At 38.2% G+C, this 20,568-nt stretch overlaps 1 protein-coding gene across 5 annotated transcripts in view; it reads right to left on the bottom strand.

Annotated features, from left to right (window-relative positions):
• LOC132131456 (phosphofurin acidic cluster sorting protein 2-like) overlaps positions 1-20,568 on the bottom strand; it is a 68,893-nt gene that overhangs the window by 30,405 nt on the left and 17,920 nt on the right. For 4 of the 5 annotated variants that reach the window (XM_059543481.1, XM_059543482.1, XM_059543484.1 and 1 more), the window contains exon 2: positions 2,022-2,109. The exons of the other annotated variant lie outside the window; for it this stretch is intronic. In XM_059543481.1, coding sequence (XP_059399464.1) covers positions 2,022-2,109 — 88 coding nt within the window. The remainder of the gene's footprint in view (positions 1-2,021; positions 2,110-20,568) is intronic. 5 annotated transcript variants of the gene reach the window in all.

The raw sequence follows: 20,568 nt of genomic DNA, 5'->3' as shown, positions 1-20,568 counted from the left end.
TTCATTAATAATCACAGAAGAAACTTCAGATGCACTCTCAAGCAAATCAAATCAAACACTGAAGCAAAGTTTGGAAATAAACCCAAGCAGTCTCAAAACTGAAAGGAATTCTATTGCAAAGCACATTCAACCCTTCTGTTTTCTGAGTTCAAAACAAAGAGACAATGTCTAATCAAAATGTCTTGCTGCACTAACAAGCTCTGAATGAAAAGCAAATGCATGCTTAGTCTGCTTGTGTCCGGACTGCGGAAGAGCCGTGAATGGTTTGGCCTTCAAAGTGTTGATTCAGGCAGACGCTTCAGTGAGCAGAAGAGGAGAAATAATGAGATCTCTGACAGAAACCTATCTTCTGTCCGTTTGAAGAACAGCCATTATTTTAATCGCTGAGGCGCCACTTTGGGAGTATAAGACAACCTTTATTTTCAGTGTCTGATGAGCACACAGTAAACCTGTTTAAAACCTTCAATGATCCATCTGGAAAAGATGAGTGGGCGAGATAAGTACACTTCATGTTACCTAAGAGGATGTGCTCTAATCCTCACAAAATGAATGACAGAATCATTTCCTTTAAACTGATATTTAAAGACTGATCTTTAAATATCAATGCCACTCAGTTTGTACTGAGACGATTAAGCACATGCAATACAGTATAACTCTCATTACTGTATTGCAAATTATTTTTACTATTGATTTTTATTATTCTCAAAAGTGATTATCATTATATTCTCATTTCTGTAATACTGTAATTACTGTATTTTATGACAAAATGCAGCAATACAGTGATTTTTATTCAACTTGGCATAAATTAAAGGCAGTCCATCAAATACTACCGTGATATATGAAAACTAGGTAAAGCTAATGTGCAAATACAGAGAATTATTATATCTTTGTACATGTAAGATCACATCGATGCTGTGAGGCAAGATTCATTTTGTCGTGAATACACATTTTTTTGATTGATAACCATGATAATTTACATACTTTACAATAATAAAAAATGTAAATTATCCTAAAACCCTCTTGATTGTCTTGACTGTTCAGGTTTGTTGATCATTTCTTCATGCAGCTATGTGACCAAAAAAAAAAATGTATTGGTTGTCCATTTGTCTTGGTTTGAAAGCGTCTTTGTTTAAAAATCTCCCCTTAATTTCATTGATAGAATGTTTGCCAATCAAAATCTAACCAACAGCAACATTGTTTCATTTTCAAAAATGAAGAATTGTGTCTTGCTGAATTTTGATTGGTCTACTCATTCTTGTTGCACTATATTTTCATTATGCTAAAGTAATTCAGTAATTTTCCATAATTTTTCTTTTTATAAACAGGCTAGACGGACATGACTGCATTTTTTAGGAAGCTGTGTCAAGTTAAAAGAATTTTAATTTATTTACACAGCACTGCCCATCAATGTCAGTTCCAAAACAGTGGACCAATCAGAAGACCCCAAAGGCGGGGCAAGCATTGGAAACTTTTGTTCACAGCAGCAAGTTGGCATGGAAATTGTTTTATTTGACGGCAACATGGCGAAGGAGGCATTTTGTGCTGCACTTTTTTAAAACCATTCTGGAGTGCTGTGTCTCATGTTTTAAGATGCAAAGAAGGCCCCTAAAACATGATTTTTTTATTGCCTTGCAAGCTGTGCTATTTCCCTAAGAAAATGAATATCTAGTATTTTTTATAATATACATAGAAGTCAAAATATTTCTCTTTAAACTCTGAAAGAAGTACCAAACACAGTGTGACCAAAGCGACCTATGTGGAATGCTAAGGGCCTCCAAGTGCTCTGAAATTACCCCCTCTGTGTATCCCACAATGCATCTCTTCGCCCCCCCCACATGCCATTGCGTTCAATCCCATCTTCCCACTGAGCAAGCTGTCGCCTTGGCAACAGCTCAGTTACCACAGTGCCTTGTGTAAAGCACTAAGCCCATGTGATATCAAACACTGACCGACACATCAACACTCCACCTTCGACAGGCCAGAACACATGCAGAAGTCACATAATAATGGCGTCGTTTTACCTGTATCTTGACAGCGATAACAACAGAACTGAGTTCACGGTCCAGCTCTTTCAAAACGATAAGCTTCTTCAGCGTCAGACTGCACAACCTGAGAGACAGACAAATAAAGACAAGATTGTTAGGTGCCATTAACACATCCTCATGGTTAAATCAGTCCCCAGTTATGAGTTTCTGTTTCAATCTGATTTATCTGCTCACATGACGGGGCAGTCGTGGCTTAATGGTTAGAGAGTCGGACTTGTAACCCAAAGGTTGCAGGTTTGAGTTTCAGGTCCAGCAGGGATTGTAGGTGGGGGGAGTCAATATCCTGTGCTCTCTTTCACCCTCATTACCACGACCATTGAGAACATTGAGCAAGGCACCTAACCCCCAACTGCTCCCCGGGTGTTCACTGCTGTGTCTGTGCACTTTGAAGGGTTAAATTCCAAATTCCAAGTATGGGACACCATACTTGGCCAAACGTCATGTCCTTTCCTTTTTACCTCATGTACAGAGGTAAGCATCAAACTGCATTTTGATTGATTGTGAGTTTTATTGTTTAATATAACAAATATTATAAAGAAAGAATCAATGGTCTCTAATTTACTGTCTGCCCGTTAAAAAGACTGATAGCCTTGAAAAATAAAGCCCAACGTATACTTCAGTTTTTACGCATATATATTGGTCCGTGTAACACTTCACAATTAAATTTTCAGACCATATGGAGCAAATGCAGAAATGAAAAAAATGAAACCAAAATTTTTGTTTTTCATTTTTTCAGCTACTTCATAAATGACCAATTGCCATTTTCTTTAATTTTTTTATTTAACTTTTGTTAAATTGTGACCTAAACAATTTAAAATGATTAAATTAAATTAAAATTATCTTACAATTTTTGTTGTGGGCTGTACCATTAGTTGCAGTGGTGTGTCCACAGACTTTTTCACAAATGCTTAACATGGCTTAATGTATCCTACTAAAACAGTTACACTAGAGGACACACGTTTTTAAGTCAAAGTCAAAGTCACCTTTATTTATATAGCGCTTTAAACAAAATACATTGCGTCAAAGCAACTGAACAACATTCATTAGGAAAACAGTGTCAATAATGCAAAAATGATAGTTAAAGGCAGTTCATCATTGAATTCAGTGATGTCATCTCTGTTCAGTTAAATAGTGTCTGTTAGGGCTGTGAATCTTTGGCAAGGCAGCGATTCGATTCGATTACGATTCATAGGTTTTCGATTCGATTCAAGAACGATTTTTGCAAATTTAGAACGATTCAATTCGATTCGATTCACAATTAAATTCGATTCGATTCGATTATAACGATTCGATTCTGCATTCTTTAAGTGCATTCATGGGATTATTTAAATGCTTCTACTAAATTATTTAAATGCTTAGTCAGGGGGCAAATTACAGTAGCATTTATGATTAGAGAACCATAGGTTAAAAAAAAAAAAAAACTTTTGTCCATTGTTAAATGCTAGTTTAATGATGCGACATGGCATACGTAAAAATGTATGTAAGCCAAGTTTTTAAAAAAGAGCTTAAAGAGTATTATGTATAAGCTAACATTTTGTCACACCAGGGGCATAGCCATAATTTCAGAAGTGACAGAAATGTCAAATACAATCATTTTATGTATGTAGCCTATATAATAATAATAATAATTATAATTATTATTATTATTTTTTTTTTTACAAGGAATTATCTTCTTTTTTAATTACTTTTAATTAGCTGTAATAAATCAAATACACTGCTGGACAAAAATCAATCATTTGTAATCGATATTTCTTTCCTAATGGCAATTTTATGATTGTTTTATATACTAGGCTACATTTAATTAGCAATTATTTAAATTTTCTGCACAGAATAAGGTAGAAAATATACTTTATAGTTTCTGTACTGTAATAAATGTCAATTAGAACTGCATCATACATAAATTGTTTGTGTTTTTTTTTTAGTTTCATCAGTTCATTCTGCTTTTATTCAGTTTAGCTGCAGATATAGCCTGGCATGTCTATGAGAGCGAGATCGCTTCTCTTTCAGTGTGAAAACGTCTTCATCTCTATTTAACTTTTCCTCTCCATCAGCGAATGATTCTGAGAGAAAACGTGACAGATGTCTGTTTGCTAATGAAACAAACGCTACTTTCATGCATATTATCAGATAAATCTGATAAATCTTATTTCAAGGTCGTTGTTAATGCTGTGGTTAATTTTAAAAGTTTCCTTCGTATATTCGGTTCATCCGCATTGTTTAAACACATTTATCATTCAGTGGAACTGTGCGTATGATTTAGACACTTACATTTCTGCTCCGTCCATGCAATAAATACAGCTGTCGACGGCTCCGGTAACTCCGTCGGTAAGACGCAGAGAGCCATTGACAAACTACAGAAAAGTATAAAACTACTTCACGAGTCCTATAGATAACACGTCAGCTGCGTCATAGACGAATGGCGCGCGAGCGCAATCCTGTGACAGTCTCAGTCGGTAAACAGTGGAGCGCGTGAAGGACAGATAAGAGGCACGGTTCACGATTTATTGCACGATTGTCTAAGTGGTGCCCACAGAATAACATAGGTTTCATAGACAATTGGACGAGCTTTTGGGGCAGACCTGACCTGTTTAAAAGAGATGGTCTTCATCCCTCCTGGGGTGGCGCCACTCTTCTCTCTAGAAATATGGCAAATAGTCTTAGTGTTTATACTTGACTAACTGGGGCCCAGGTCAGGAAGCAGACAGACTGGCTAAACCGACCATCTGCTAGCTGCCTCCCGTCACAGAGGTCAGTTAATTCTCAGCACATAGATACTTTTTCACCTAGATATCACACTATACAGACTGTGTCTGTTCCCCGAACTAGAAAATACAAAAAACGTCCAAACCAAGTTAAGATTAACAATTTAATTGAGGTTCAACAAATAAAAAACAGAAGCAATATGGATAAACAAATGATAAAGCTTGGCTTATTGAATATCAGATCCCTCTCTACGAAAACACTTTTTGTAAATAATATGATCACTGATCATAATATAGATGTACTCTGTTTGACAGAAACCTGGCTAAAACCTGATGATTACATTATTTTAAATGAGTCCACCCCCCAAGATTACTGTTATAAACATGAGCCACGTCTAAAAGGCAAAGGTGGAGGTGTTGCTTCAATTTATAACAACGTTTTCAGGATTTCTCAGAGGGCAGGCTACAAGTATAACTCGTTTGAAGTAATGGTCCTTCATATAACATTATCCAAAGAAACAAATGTTAATGATAAATCCCCTGTTATGTTTGTACTGGCTACTGTATACAGGCCACCAGGGCACCATACAGACTTTATTAAAGAGTTTGGTGATTTTACATCCGAGTTAGTTCTGGCTGCAGATAAAGTTTTAATAGTTGGTGATTTTAATATCCATGTTGATAATGAAAACGATGAATTGGGATCACCATTTATAGACATTCTGAACTCTATTGGTGTTAGACAACATGTTTCAGGACCTACTCATTGTCGAAATCATACTCTAGATTTAATACTGTCACATGGAATTGATGTTGATGGTGTTGAAATTATTCAGCCAAGTGATGATATCTCAGATCATTATTTAGTTCTTTGCAAAATTCATATAGCCAAAATTGTAAATTCTACTTCTTGTTACAAGTATGGAAGAACCATCACTTCTAACACAAAAGACTGCTTTTTAAGGTATCTTCCTGATGTATCCAAATTCCTTAGCATATCCAAAACCTCAGAACAACTTGATGATGTAACAGAAACTATTGACTCTCTCTTTTCTAGCACTTTAAATAAAGTTGCTCCTTTACGCTTAAGGAAGGTTAAGGAAAACAGTTTGACACCATGGTATAATGAGCATACTCGCACCCTAAAGAGAGCAGCCCGAAAAATGGAGCGCAGCTGGAGGAAAACAAAACTAGAGGTATTTCGTATTGCTTGGCGGGAAAGTAACATATCCTACAGAAAAGCATTAAAAACTGCTAGATCCGATTACTTTTCTTCTCTTTTAGAAGAAAACAAACATAACCCCACGTATTTATTCAATACAGTGGCTAAATTAACGAAAAATAAAGCCTCAACAAGTGTTGACATTTCCCAACACCACAGCAGTAATGACTTTATGAACTACTTTACTTCTAAAATCGATACTATTAGAGATAAAATTGCAACCATTCAGCCGTCAGCTACAGTATCACATCAGACAGTGCACTATAGACCCCCTGAGGAACAGTTCCACTCATTCTCTACCATAGGAGAGGAAGAATTGTATAAACTTGTTAAATCATCTAAACCAACAACATGTATGTTAGACCCTATACCATCTAAGCTCCTGAAAGAGGTGCTTCCAGAAGTCATAGATCCTCTTCTGACTATTATTAATTCCTCATTGTCATTAGGACATGTCCCCAAAACCTTCAAACTGGCTGTTATTAAGCCTCTCATCAAAAAACCACAACTTGACCCCAAAGAACTAGTTAATTATAGACCAATCTCGAATCTCCCTTTTCTGTCCAAGATACTAGAAAAGGTGGTATCCACACAATTATATTCCTTCTTAGAGAAAAATGGTATATGTGAGGATTTCCAGTCAGGATTAAGACCATATCATAGTACTGAGACTGCTCTTCTTAGAGTTACAAATGATCTGCTCTTATCATCTGATCGTGGGTGTATCTCTCTATTAGTTTTATTGGATCTTAGTGCTGCGTTTGACACAATTGACCACAACATTCTTTTGCATAGACTTGAATACTTTGTTGGCATCAGTGGAAGTGCATTAGCATGGTTTAAATCGTACTTATATGACCGCCATCAGTTCGTAGCAGTGAATGAAGATGTATCCTATCGATCACAAGTGCAGTATGGAGTACCTCAAGGCTCAGTACTAGGGCCGCTACTCTTCACGCTTTATATGTTACCCTTGGGAGATATCATCAGGAAACATGGTGTTAGCTTTCACTGTTATGCTGATGATACTCAGCTCTATATTTCTTCGCAGCCCGGTGAAACACACCAATTTGAAAAACTAATGGATTGCATAGTCGATATAAAAAACTGGATGACGAGTAATTTCTTACTGCTAAATTCTGAAAAAACAGAGGTGTTAATTATAGGACCTAAAAACTCTGCTTGTAATAACCTAGAACACTGTCTAAGACTTGATTGTTGCTCTGTCAATTCTTCATCATCAGTTAGGAACCTAGGTGTGCTACTTGATCGCAATCTTTCCTTAGAAAGCCACGTTTCTAGCATTTGTAAAACTGCATTTTTCCATCTCAAAAATATATCTAAATTACGGCCTATGCTCTCAATGTCAAATGCAGAAATGTTAATCCATGCATTTATGACATCAAGGTTAGATTATTGTATTGTAATCGCCAGGTGGTTGTTCTGCACGATTAGTAAACAAACTACAGCTAGTCCAAAATGCAGCAGCAAGAGTTCTTACTAGAACCAGGAAGTATGACCATATTAGCCCGGTCCTGTCAACACTGCACTGGCTCCCTATCAAGCATCGCATAGATTTTAAAATATTGCTTACTACTTATAAAGCCCTGAATGGTTTAGCACCTCAGTATTTGAATGAGCTCCTTTTACATTATAATCCTCTACGTCCGCTACGTTCTCAAAACTCAGGCAATTTGATAATACCTAGAATATCAAAATCAACTGCAGGCGGCAGATCCTTTTCCTATTTGGCGCCCAAACTCTGGAATAACCTACCTAACATTGTTCGGGAGGCAGACACACTCTTGCAGTTTAAATCTAGATTAAAGACCCATCTCTTTAACCTGGCATACACATAACATACTAATATGCTTTTATTATTCAAATCCGTTAAAGGATTTTTAGGCTGCATTAATTAGGTAAACCGGAACCGGAAACACTTCCCATAACAACCTATGTACTTGCTACATCATTAGAAGAATGGCATCTACGCTAATATTTGTCTGTTTCTCTCTTGTTCCGAGGTCACCGTGGCCACCAGATCCAGTCTGTGTCCAGATCAGAGGGTCACTGCAGTCACCCGGATCCAGTACGTATCCAGACCAGATGGTGGATCAGCACCTAGAAAGGACCTCTACATCCCTGAAAGACAGCGGAGACCAGGACAACTAGAGCCCCAGATACAGATCGCCTGTAAAGACCTTGTCTCAGAGGAGCACCAGGACAAGACCACAGGAAACAGATGATTCTTCTGCACAATCTGACTTTGCTGCAGTCTGGAATTGAACTACTGGTTTCGTCTGGTCAGAGGAGAACTGGCCCCCCAACTGAGCCTGGTTTCTCCCAAGGTTTTTTTCTCCATTCTGTCACCGATGGAGTTTCGGTTCCTTGCCGCTGTCGCCTCTGGCTTGCTTAGTTGGGGACACTTCATCTACAGCGATATCGTTGACTTGATTGCAAATAAATGCACAGACACTATTTAACTGAACAGAGATGACATAACTGAATCCAATGATGAACTGCCTTTAACTATAATTTTTGCATTATTGACACTGTTTTCCTAATGAATGTTGTTCAGTTGCTTTGACGCAATGTATTTTGTTTAAAGCGCTATATAAATAAAGGTGACATTGACATTGACGAACACTCTTCAAGGTCTCCATTAATTCGTGCGTGTAGTAATTTAATGTGTATACATTTTGAAAGCATTGAATCGCTATAGAAATCGGTATTCATTCGATTCTTAGCATTTTGAATCGATTACTGTCCAAGATCGGCGATTCACGATTCAAAAATCATGTTTCAAGATCGATGCATATGAATCGACAGGGTTTGTAATCGATGCATCGAGAAAACGAGTGAATCGTTACACCCCTAGTGTCTGTGCATTTATTTGCAATCAAGTCAACGATATCGCTGTAGATGAAGTGACCCCAACTAAGCAAGCCAGAGGCGACAGCGGCAAGGAACCGAAACTCCATCGGTGACAGAATGGAGAAGAAAACATTGGGAGAAACCAGGCTCAGTTGGGGGGCCAGTTCTCCTCTGACCGGACGAAACCAGTAGTTCAATTCCAGGCTGCAGCAAAGTCAGATTGTGCAGAAGAATCATCTGTTTCCTGTGGTCTTGTCATGGTGCTCCTCTGAGACAAGGTCTTTACAGGGGATCTGTATCTGGGGCTCTAGTTGTCCTGGTCTCCGCTGTCTTTCAGGGATGTAGAGGTCCTTTCTAGGTGCTGATCCACCATCTGGTCTGGATACGTACTGGATCCAGGTGACTGCAGTGACCCTCTGATCTGGACACAGACTGGATCTGGTGGCTACGGTGACCTCGGAACAACAGAGAAACAGACTAATATTAGCGTAGATGCCATTCTTCTAATAATGTAGCAAGTACATAGGGTGTTATGGGAAGTGTTTCCGGTTCCGGTTTACCTAATTAATGCAGCCTAAAAATCCTTTAACGGATTTGGATATTAAAAGCATATTAGTATGTTATGTGTAAGCCAGGTTAAAGGCATGGGTCTTTAATCTAGATTTAAACTGCAAGAGTGTGTCTGCCTCCCGAACAATGTTAGGTAGGTTATTCCAGAGTTTAGGCGCCAAATAGGAAAAGGATCTGCCGCCAGCAGTTGATTTTGATATTCTAGGTATTATCAAATTGCCTGAGTTTTGAGAACGTAGCGGACGTAGAGGATTATAATGTAAAAGGAGCTCATTCAAATACTGAGGTGCTAAACCATTCAGGGCTTTATAATAAGCAATATTTTAAAATCTATACGATGTTTGATAGGGAGCCAGTGCAGTGTTGACAGGACCGGGCTAATATGGTCATACTTCCTGGTTCTAGTAAGAACTCTTGCTGCTGCATTTTGGACTAGCTGTAGTTTGTTTACTAAGCGTGCAGAACAACCACCCAATAAAGCATTACAATAGTCTAACCTTGAGGTCATAAATGCATGGATTAACATTTCTGCATTTGACATTGAGAGCATAGGCCGTAATTTAGATATATTTTTGAGATGGAAAAATGCAGTTTTACAAATGCTAGAAACATGGCTTTCTAAGGAAAGATTGCGATCAAATAGCACACCTAGGTTCCTAACTGCTGACGAAGAATTGACAGAGCAATCATCAAGTCTTAGACAGTGTTCTAGGTTATTACAAGCAGAGTTTTTAGGTCCTATAATTAACACCTCTGTTTTTTCAGAATTTAGCAGTAAGAAATTACTCGTCATCCAGTTTTTTATATCGACTATGCATTCCATTAGTTTTTCAAATTGGTGTGTTTCACCGAGCCGCGAAGAAATATAGAGCTGAGTATCATCAGCATAACAGTGAAAGCTAACACCATGTTTCCTGATGATATCTCCCAAGGGTAACATATAAAGCGTGAAGAGTAGCGGCCCTAGTACTGAGCCTTGAGGTACTCCATACTGCACTTGTCATCGATAGGATACATCTTCATTCACTGCTACGAACCGATGGCGGTCATATAAGTACGATTTAAACCAGTGGTTCCCAAACTTTTCCATTCCACGACCCACCTAGACAAGTGTAATATATTTCACGACCCACCAAAATATTAAAAAAAAAAAAAAAACAACGAGTGAAATTACTTTAAACCTAATCTTACTTAAAATTTTTATGACAGAAATTAAGTATTTAAGAAAAATAACCATTTTATTTTAGAGTACAACTGAAAATTTCACTACAAATTTACAAGTTTTAATTTTTGTTTACTGGCGTTAAAATATGTAGTGTCCATAAAAACGTGAAGCAGGCTCACTCCAGTGAAGTGTGATCTGCGCTGCTGTGTTTTGTTGCATTCATGATCCTTCCGTGTGTGTCGGCGAGAACGGAGCACAATCCAACACTTTTTTAGAAAAGCATAAGAAGCAAAGCAGAACTATCTAAAACAGTTTGGAGATTAAAATAATTGTGAAATAGGTAAAAAAAGACCGATTGAACCTTTTAATGACATTGCTCTGAGACCTTCAAAACACGCAACGCACACGGACTTAATTGCAATTTGAAAATCACACTAAGGATATTGCAGTTCATTATTAATGTTGGTGGGCTATATCGTTGTGATGAGTGGGTTCCCAGTTCCCGCCTCCTTCTTCCTGTGATTGTGAAGATTTTAATGTTTTACACTGGTGCCGAAGCCAGGGAGGAAGGAGGGGCGCGCTGCCGAAGATCCTTCGCCGCTGGGGTGAATCCGCAGTGCCATCGAGCAGGGCGAAGGAGTCTGCCGCCGAGGGTGCTCGATGTGGTGGGCTGGAGTGAGTTGCCGGGGGGGGGGGGGGGGGCGAACTCACTCCAGCCCACCGCCTCGATGACTCCTTCGTGGAAAGAGGTGGGAACCGGCGGACAATCAAACAAAGTTTTAATAACCAAATAAACACAAAACAGCGCGACAGCCCCTCTCGGATGACTGCCGTGCACAAATAAAAAACAAACACAAAATAAAACCCAGGCCTGGTCCTCTCTCGTCCTTCACTGTCATCGCTCCTCTTTTGTATCTTTCCGATCTCCTCCGTGGTTCTTGAGACCGGTGAGTGTTGCTCATTTCCCAATCACTCCACCGGCCTAGCTCTGTTCCCATGGCACTAGGCCCCGCCCCACTCGTCACATTCGTGCAGCCCTAGACTGAACTGTGTTAGTGTCTGTGTGTCATTGAAACGCAAAATTAGCTGCAGCCAAGTGACTTTGTGCGACCCACCTTGTTCCATTCCGTGACCCACGAGTGGGTCGCGACCCACAGTTTGAAAACCCCTGATTTAAACCATGCTAATGCACTTCCACTGATGCCAACAAAGTGTTCAAGTCTATGCAAAAGAATGTTGTGGTCAATAGTGTCAAAAGCAGCACTAAGATCCAATAAAACTAATAGAGCGATACACCCACGATCAGATGATAAGAGTAGATCATTTGTAACTCTAAGGAGAGCAGTCTTAGTACTATGATGCGGTCTAAATCCTGACTGGAAATCCTAACATATACAATTTTTCTCTAAGAAGGAATATAATTGTGAGGATACCACCTTTTCTAGTATCTTGGACAGAAAAGGGAGATTCGAGATTGCTCTATATTTATTATTTATTATTGGTCTTAATAATAAACATATAAGCATATTTTTACAGACAAGCAGCCCAGAACATGAAAGCAAATTGCGCTAAATTGCCCCACCTAAAACCTAAAGAAAATACGTGGCTCAATGGACGAAGACAGTGGTATAAATTAAAGAGCCCAAACTCTATATATTTACTAATATAATGTATTAATAAAGTATAGGTGTAACGAGGAGGCCGGGGCAGTATTAGAATCCATTTGCAGACGTTTATTAGGGAAAGATCTTATTGACAGAGTCAGTACCGTAGTAGCAGTCCGATCTTTCAACATGCACAAGTGGAATCCAAAAGGCAGAGACAAGTAGGCAGGTGAATAGGTCACGCTAACTCATGTCAAACAATTAAGTTAAATAATGTCAAACAGGAGATCCAGAGGGAGCGTTAAACAGTCAGTACTCAGGAGAGGGCTCCCCCTGCTGGTGCAGCATTACAGAATCCCCTCCCCTATGAGTGCCTCCTGGCACTCGGCGTGGACGTCCCTGTGGTCTTGGCGCTGGTCGATCGGGTCTGGCTTGATGAAAGTCCTCCATGAGAGGGATCCAGAATGTTGCTGGCAACTACTCATGATCTCTCCTCAGGTCCATAGCCCTCCAAGTCCACCAAGTATTGAAGCTGACCCCTTCTCCATTTTGAGTCCAGTAACTCATTCACCTTGTAAGCTGGCGATCCATTAATTTCCAGCAGCGGTGGCTGTTCTTGAGTCTCATGGTTAGGGTCAGTATTCGGGTGGACCGGTTTGAGTAGCGTGAATTGATGGAGAGATATGATAATTAGCAGGAAGCTCTAACTGGTAGGTGACCTCATTTATTCTTCTGAGAATCTTGAAAGGACCAACATACCTTTGGCAGAGCATCCTGCTTGGTAGCCGCAACATGAGGTCCCTTGTGGAGAGCAAGACCCGCTGTCCTGGTTGGTAAGGAGGATGTGGCGTCAGACCACAGGAACATAAGGGGTTGATAACCAAGGATGCACTGGAAAGGAGTCAGGCCTGTGGACGAGTGAGTCAATGAGTTCTGTGCGTATTCATGTCTGTCTAACGTGAAACTCACATTTTTCTGCTTTGACATACAGTTGATTCTCTAGGAGTCGAGTGAGTACGGTCTTGACATGGTTTATATGTTCCTCTTCAGAATTAGAATAGATCAGGATGTCATCAATGTATGCTATTACATACTGCTTCAGAAGGTCTCTGAAAATCTCATTGATGAATGACTGGAAGACACCTGGAGCGTTGGCAAGTCCATACGGCATGACCTGATACTCATAGTGCCCCATAGTGGTGAGGAAGTCAGTTTTCCATTCGTCTCCATCCTTAATTCGGATCAGGTTATATGCACTCCGTAGATCAAGCTTGGTATATATGGTAGCCACACGGAGCTGTTCTAGGGCCGAAATAAACAGTGGCAGAGGGTATCGGAAATTTACTCTTACGTCTCAGTCCTCCATCTGTTTTCTCTACAAAGAAGAACCCCGCTGCAGCTGGTGACATAGAGGGCCGAATGAATCCAAAACTTAAGGCCTCTTCAATATATTTCTCCATGGCTTGAGTCTCATTTCTGGACAAAGGATAAATTCTACTCTTGGGAGGCATTGCATTCGGGAGTAGGTCGATAGTACAGTCCCATGGGTGGTGAGGTGGTAATTGCATAGTTTACTAAAGACCTTTGCCAGATCGTCATAACAGAGGGGAATCTTAACTGTCTTGTCACTCGTTGGACTTTCTATGCTGCTTGTGTAACATGGGTAAAACAATGACTCTCACACAAAGTAGACCACTTAATCAACTCACCCTGATGCCAGAAAATGACGGGGTCGTGAACAGATAACCATATGAATCTGAGGATTACTTCATAATTCCTTATGAAATAAACCAACTTGGATAGTGACTGGCTTAGTTTGATGACTAATACCGTTTCCAATTGAGGTGTCATTAACAGCTTTAATCTTGATGGGTGGATCCTCTCGCGGCTGTAGACGGTAATGTTTTCTCTTGGTTCTTGGTTCTAAATAAATGCGACTTATAGTCCAGTGTGACTTTTTTTGTCTTGTCATGACACATTTTTGGACTGATGAAACTTATACTTAGGTGCGACTTATAGTCAAAAAAATACAGTAAATAATGCAATTTGGAAAAGTATAAAACGGAATTTAGAAAAAAAAATCTGATTTCATAGGGATCTAGTATAGTTTGATGGTTGTACGCATACATTAAGCTTTCATGTCAAAACTTAAATATATTTTGGACTTTATGTGCATACAGTGTACATGCTGCAAAATCTCATCTTGAACATAGTGCACATGTATTGTATACACAAAGGCTATTTTTCGAACACCTCATACTTTGTTCGCTCATCTTGCATTTGTGCCTTGATTTTTTGCAATAAATATTTTATCCACAAGGTGGTAGCACTTGCCTGTGCCATTGTTTCACAGTCAAACAAGAAATGGAAATGACAAGACAACAGCTGCTGGAGAATCAAAATCAACAGATGCCCCCATTGACAAATCCTCATGTGACTTCTGGAGAGAAATAGTTCAAACACTGGACAAAGACAAAATTTTCCAGTGTGCATGCTGTGAGTCCGGCAATATCAAAATAAGAAGATCTTGATCCTGGTAAAGTAAAATTGTCACAACTGGCCATCCTTTTCAATAAAGTGTTTTGATTGTTGTAGTTGTTATGATGGTTTGTTAACATCCTAAAGAATATGGATGGTGCTTTCAGAACATGGTTCTGTTTGTTTGAATGACATGTCAGCTCAACTAATAGCATGGTTTGGGGCAGGACTTCCTGTTTTTAGACCAATGGTAGACAGGCAGATTGTTTGGAAAGCTTGCTTGGAAACTAGGGGTGTAACGGTACGTGTATTCGTACCGGACCGTTTCGGTACAGGGCTTTCGGTACGGTGCACGTGTGTACCGAATGACTGAATGCAATATTTTGTGCTCGCAACATAAGTACATTTTCGTGTTTCCAAACGAACATATTAAGTGGCGGAAGTCTCCGCGTTCAGCGCAAATCCCGCCCTGCAGCTGATTCTAAGTCCGGCGACACACTGGATGCGTGGTGCAAGCGTCTCAGCTGCGTGGCATGTCCGTTTTTAATTCCGCTCCCATGTTGACAGGTTAGAGCTTGCAGACTGCCTGCGTTATTAGACGCGCATTGGAAAACGCGTGCATGCTATAAATAGAACCGACGCCTATTTTTCACGCAACACGCAAGCGTGTTGGAAGCGTTTCCAGGCAAAATAGAATAGGAAAATATGTTTATATGTCATTTTGTACACAAATACATATTAATTCATGACACTTTGATGTTTGATAGTCTATAGGTTGACACAAATTCTGATGTAATTTAAAAAATAAATTAATAATTATCGATTTTCAAACATAGTCTATTTTGCCGTCAATACTGTTGATGGTGTCCTTTATTAGTAGGCTTTATATTTATGCTCAAGATGAAGTATAGATACTTTTGTCATGAAGACAAGAGCCTGGTCTGTCAGAGGTCTCCCTCTATGTCACCTACAGTAGCAGCAGCGCGCCAGCGCCGTGTCAGGCATGATTTTGGTGAAGCATGCCTACAAGCTGGGATTGGTAATGCTGCACTGTAATCATAGTTATTTATTTATACTTTTCATTATATTTTATTATATGATATTGGTTTGAGACTGAGAGTATTTTATTTAGTGGAGAACTTTGCAGCAGTATTTTATTTCTTATTCTATTTTTATTTTATATATATTTTATTAAAAAGTATTTTTTTTTAAACTGTATAGTAATAAACAACCTGCAGTTTAATGTTTGCATTTCTTTCCCTTACTGTACCGAAAATGAACCGAACCGTGACATTAAAACTGAGGTACGCACCGAACCGTGATTTTTGCGTACCATTACACCCCTATTGGAAACATTATTTTTACAACTCCACTGCTAATGTAATAGAAACTACACACTTCACCTGAAGTGGCCTGTCGGTGTGGAGTATTCAGGAGTTAAGCAGGTAAGAATTTATTTTATGGTCTTCTGGCAGCTAATTACTCTGCCGTCCTGAACGTTTAGGTGGATCAATAATGCCTTTGGCCAGACAGGAAGCTGTGCTCTACACATCATCATGTCCTCAAGTAGCACTAAACCTGGTAGGTTTCGACTGAAATTCATATGAATCTGTTTTATCATTCTTCACATTTAGTGAAATATCAAAATGTGTTTGTGAACTGCACTTAAATTTTCTGTTAAATCTGAAATGAACATTTTTGGAAATGAAAATGTAAGGAACATGTATTTGAAAGGAGACTTTGTACTTCAGATACTACCCAGCCGACACTTTCATCATGGAGATTTCTTCACCTTCACGTTCCAGTAAATGGGAATGAGTCGTATCCTGAGATTCACACCCATACACATTTTTACTTAAATTTAATTAAACACTTTAATTTTTTTTTCTCAGTTTTTTCCCTCCTTTCCTCTTTGTAAACCCGGCTCTGCTCTCTAAGTAACTCTACAACAAAGACACAACCACACACACTAATGACAATTGAGTCCTACATTATAAACACACACTACAAGCCACACTTTATGTACTATGTGTGTTGAGGACGTTAAAGATGTCATTCATCCTTTAATTTCACTTTTGGTCTATCTAGAACAAACAGATAATTATTAGTTTTAGTTCATTTATTCATCATAATTTTAGTTTTTTTTCATTAGTATTTTGCTTTCTATGACCTTTAGAATTAAAAGAGGTTGTTTTTTTATGCTGCACATTTAAAACTATTATATGTAAATGAGCTCTGTAATGATTGGCTAACCTCTTCACATGTGAAATGAACAGTAGATCATGATAGTTGTAAAGTTTAAACCGTAAAGTTTTTTTTAGGTTATTTTTCAACTCGATTTGAAAATTCAATTTCACATCCTGGCTCTTCAGATGGATGAACAATAAAAACTCTATTTATTAATATATTATTATTAATTAATATTAATATATTAATTATATGTCAGTTCATCGCTGTAACAAGATTAAAGTATAACAAATGGTTCCCAACATTATTACAGGAAAATGTTGTAATTAAATGTGCTGCAATGAAGCAACTCTAACGTGCACTGTGCAATTAAACTAAAGATGAAACACCATAGAGCAATAAAATGAACAGAGAAAAAAAACCAAAAGCTTGTAAAATACATTTTAACCCGCATAATTAAGTGTGAGAATAACTAAAGGAAACGTCTATTTGCAATGTGAAGCCACCTAACATGATTCATATTCTTTTGGTTTCTAGATCCAATATATTTTAAAATCACAAATGCAATGAAAATACATGTATCGGTATTAGGTATCGACAAATATCAAATATGAAAGTATCAGTATTGGATTCGTGGTAGCACTTTATTTTACAGTCCTGTTCCTCATGTACATACTATGTACTTATTATAGTAATTACAATAACTATGTAATAACTAGGTACTAACCCTGAACCTACCCCTAAACCTAACCCTACCCCATGTAGTTACCTTGTATTACCAGAACTTTCTTAGATAAATACACTGTAAGTACACAATAAGTACATGTTAGTACACGTACTGTAAAATAAAGTGCAACCGGATTGGTTCTGGAAAAAGTGGTATTTGTGCATACCTAGTATTTATATTTAAAACGGGAGAGTTAACTTTGAGGTGTGAAACTTGCAGTATGTTTTTATTGTTTACTATAAAAAAAGAAATTTCAAAGTTGTAAACAAAACTATTATTACACTACTTTATTTTTTACAGAAAATACTATAAAATACTAATTCAGTCTTTTTACTTCAAAATGTCCGATTTAATTTGTTACTTGCGAGTTGTGAAATTTACTAGCAATTTCTCAGTGAAAATTGTTTAAAAGTAAATCATCCCTTTTTTCAGTGTAAAGTCACCTCTGTGATTATGTGATAATATCAAGGACATCTTGATTTTCCAGTTCATGACCCCTTTAAGCACTTTAATGTCCAAAGGTTCAACGAAAATCCTGTTTTTCCATAAAGTTACCCCTTTAACTGGATGTGCATATTTGCCTATTTGTAGTCCCATCAACCTCTACTGCTCTTCATTCATGGCTCTGATGGAGAACAGGCAGAGAAATGTTTATGCTGGGTCAGCTCAAATCACGACCACCCGACTGAAGCTATTCAGTGCTGGCCATTGAAAGGCCCTGTGGCATGAAAAGCCCCTGGAACGGCCCAAACATTCCATGCCAGAGATCATGAGAAAAAGCACAAACAGAGGCGCATTCACTGTTCTGGCTCAGTCTCTCAGGATCCAGTGTCAGTCTTACATAAGATCCTGACCGCGGCTGCTGATCCAGCATCTCCTCAGCACAACATCCATGGCAGAACTCTGGCCAGTCACACCAGCATTTTTAGCCGCAAAAACAATGCGAGTAATCACCTCTGACCCCAAACAAGATGATAAATTATGATTGCTCAATGTGTCAGAGCATGTGTACTACCTCGCCAAGCCACGTCTCCATCCAACCTTCTCCTTCTTAAGGCCCTGATACACTTACGGTGAAGTTCTTAGGGCAAGGTTGTCCAATCCTGCTTTTGTAGGGCAAACATCTTGCAGATTTCAGGTCCAGCCAGTTCCAACACACTTCACTATGAGTTTATAGTAAGTCTAAAGACATTGATTATCAGGTGTGTTTAGTTAGGGTTGGAGCTAAACTCTACAGGACAGTGAGTGGTTTGGAGACCACTGTTTTAGGGATAAAAAGATGTTGGAAATACCTGAGCAGCGGTTTACTGTTAGCGAACAGCCTATCGCTGCCCACACTGCTGGAATCATCTATGAATATGTTAATATGTGCTGTGTGCTTTCCCCTCAATAACAAAATAAACACAAAACTAAAATGACAGGGGTGAGAAAGCATCAGTTAAGAAAGCAGTTGATCACAGTGATGTGGATATGATTGCACCGGCTCTGCAATGCAGCACTCCAGTTAAATGAAGTCACATGTCACATTGTTTTATATAGCACTTTACACAATAGATTGCTTTCCCGCAAGCAGCTTTACAGTATTAAACATAAAAAATATATAATGTACGTATTAAAAAAAAATCTAAGGTGGAATTCAGTGTCACATGATCCTTCATAAAACATTCCAATATGCTGATTTGGTGCTCAAGAAATATTTTTTATTATTATCAATGTTGAAAACAGTTGATTCATAGAAATACAAATTTCCAGAACAAAATTTATTTGAAATAGCAGTTTATTTGTAATATTATAAATATCTTGACTGCCCCTTTTGGTTAATTAAACGTGCCCTTGTTGAATACAAAAATTCAAAAGTCAAAAGTATTACTGAGCCCAAACTTTTGAACAGTAGTGTATATCATGAGAGTACATGTCGTATTGCTTATTAATCTATTTATATATATAAAACTATGTTTTTTTTGCAGCATATTTATGACATTGATTTTTTCAGATATATTATTATAGTTTTTATTAATAGCATTGTAATAATAATCCCATTGGTTTTTATCTGTATATTTTCTGTTTTTATTTTAATTTGTGGATTTATTTTTAATATTGTTGTGTGCTTTTGTCATTTGTATTAGTTTTAGTTTTTTTTTTACTTTTATATATATATATATATATATATATATATATATATATATATATATATATCTATCATAACTACCTAAATTAAAACAAGTTTTTAGATGTTCTTATATTTTATTTAGTTTTAGTTAACATTTATTTTATTTTAAGTAACAACTGTTATAATACCCTGTATATAATACCCTGATTAAATGCAGTAAAAATTCGAATCTTGTTATAATGGCAATTCAAAACCATACAAATATAATTTTGTGGCAATGTCAACTGTGGAAATCTTTGTCCTAAAGATGCAGTACAGTAATAATGTAAACAAAATATACAATATACACCTAATGCACATGTCCTCATATACTCTGGCTCGTGGAAGGATAAAGCAACCCAAGTTAGAGGTGCTACAGAGACACCTTCAGTCTGGGTTTAATTTTTTTGTGTCCGGGGAGGATGTGCTAATCTCAGTGCAGGCTCTTGGCATGAACAAAAACAGGTTGCTCCATAATGATTCCCTGACTGTAAGAAGCTTAACATAGATAGTGTTGCCAGTAGCACACAGGGCCAGACAGCACACACTGCCTTCAAGCACCAACACACACACGCAGCAGCCATGATATTATTATGAATACTTCAACATATTCCCACACTGAACAGAGGATGGTGGATGTCAGACAGGGAGGTTATTGTCATGATAAATAGCCCTTAAAACATGGTCCGCCAACACAGACGATTAGTCTGTACCTGCCCTCCAATCCCTTCAGCAAACAACACAGCCTGTTTCCAGAGGGAGGAGTGTGTGTGTTTTGATCTGTCTGTCTATAACCCTGATTATGAACGTAATCTCTGCACAGCTTAAGGTCACGCAAGTGAAAA

Source organism: Carassius carassius, chromosome 48 (assembly GCF_963082965.1).
Source record: "Carassius carassius chromosome 48, fCarCar2.1, whole genome shotgun sequence".
Lineage (NCBI taxonomy): Eukaryota > Metazoa > Chordata > Actinopteri > Cypriniformes > Cyprinidae > Carassius > Carassius carassius.
This window is presented reverse-complemented; position numbering and strand designations above follow the sequence as displayed.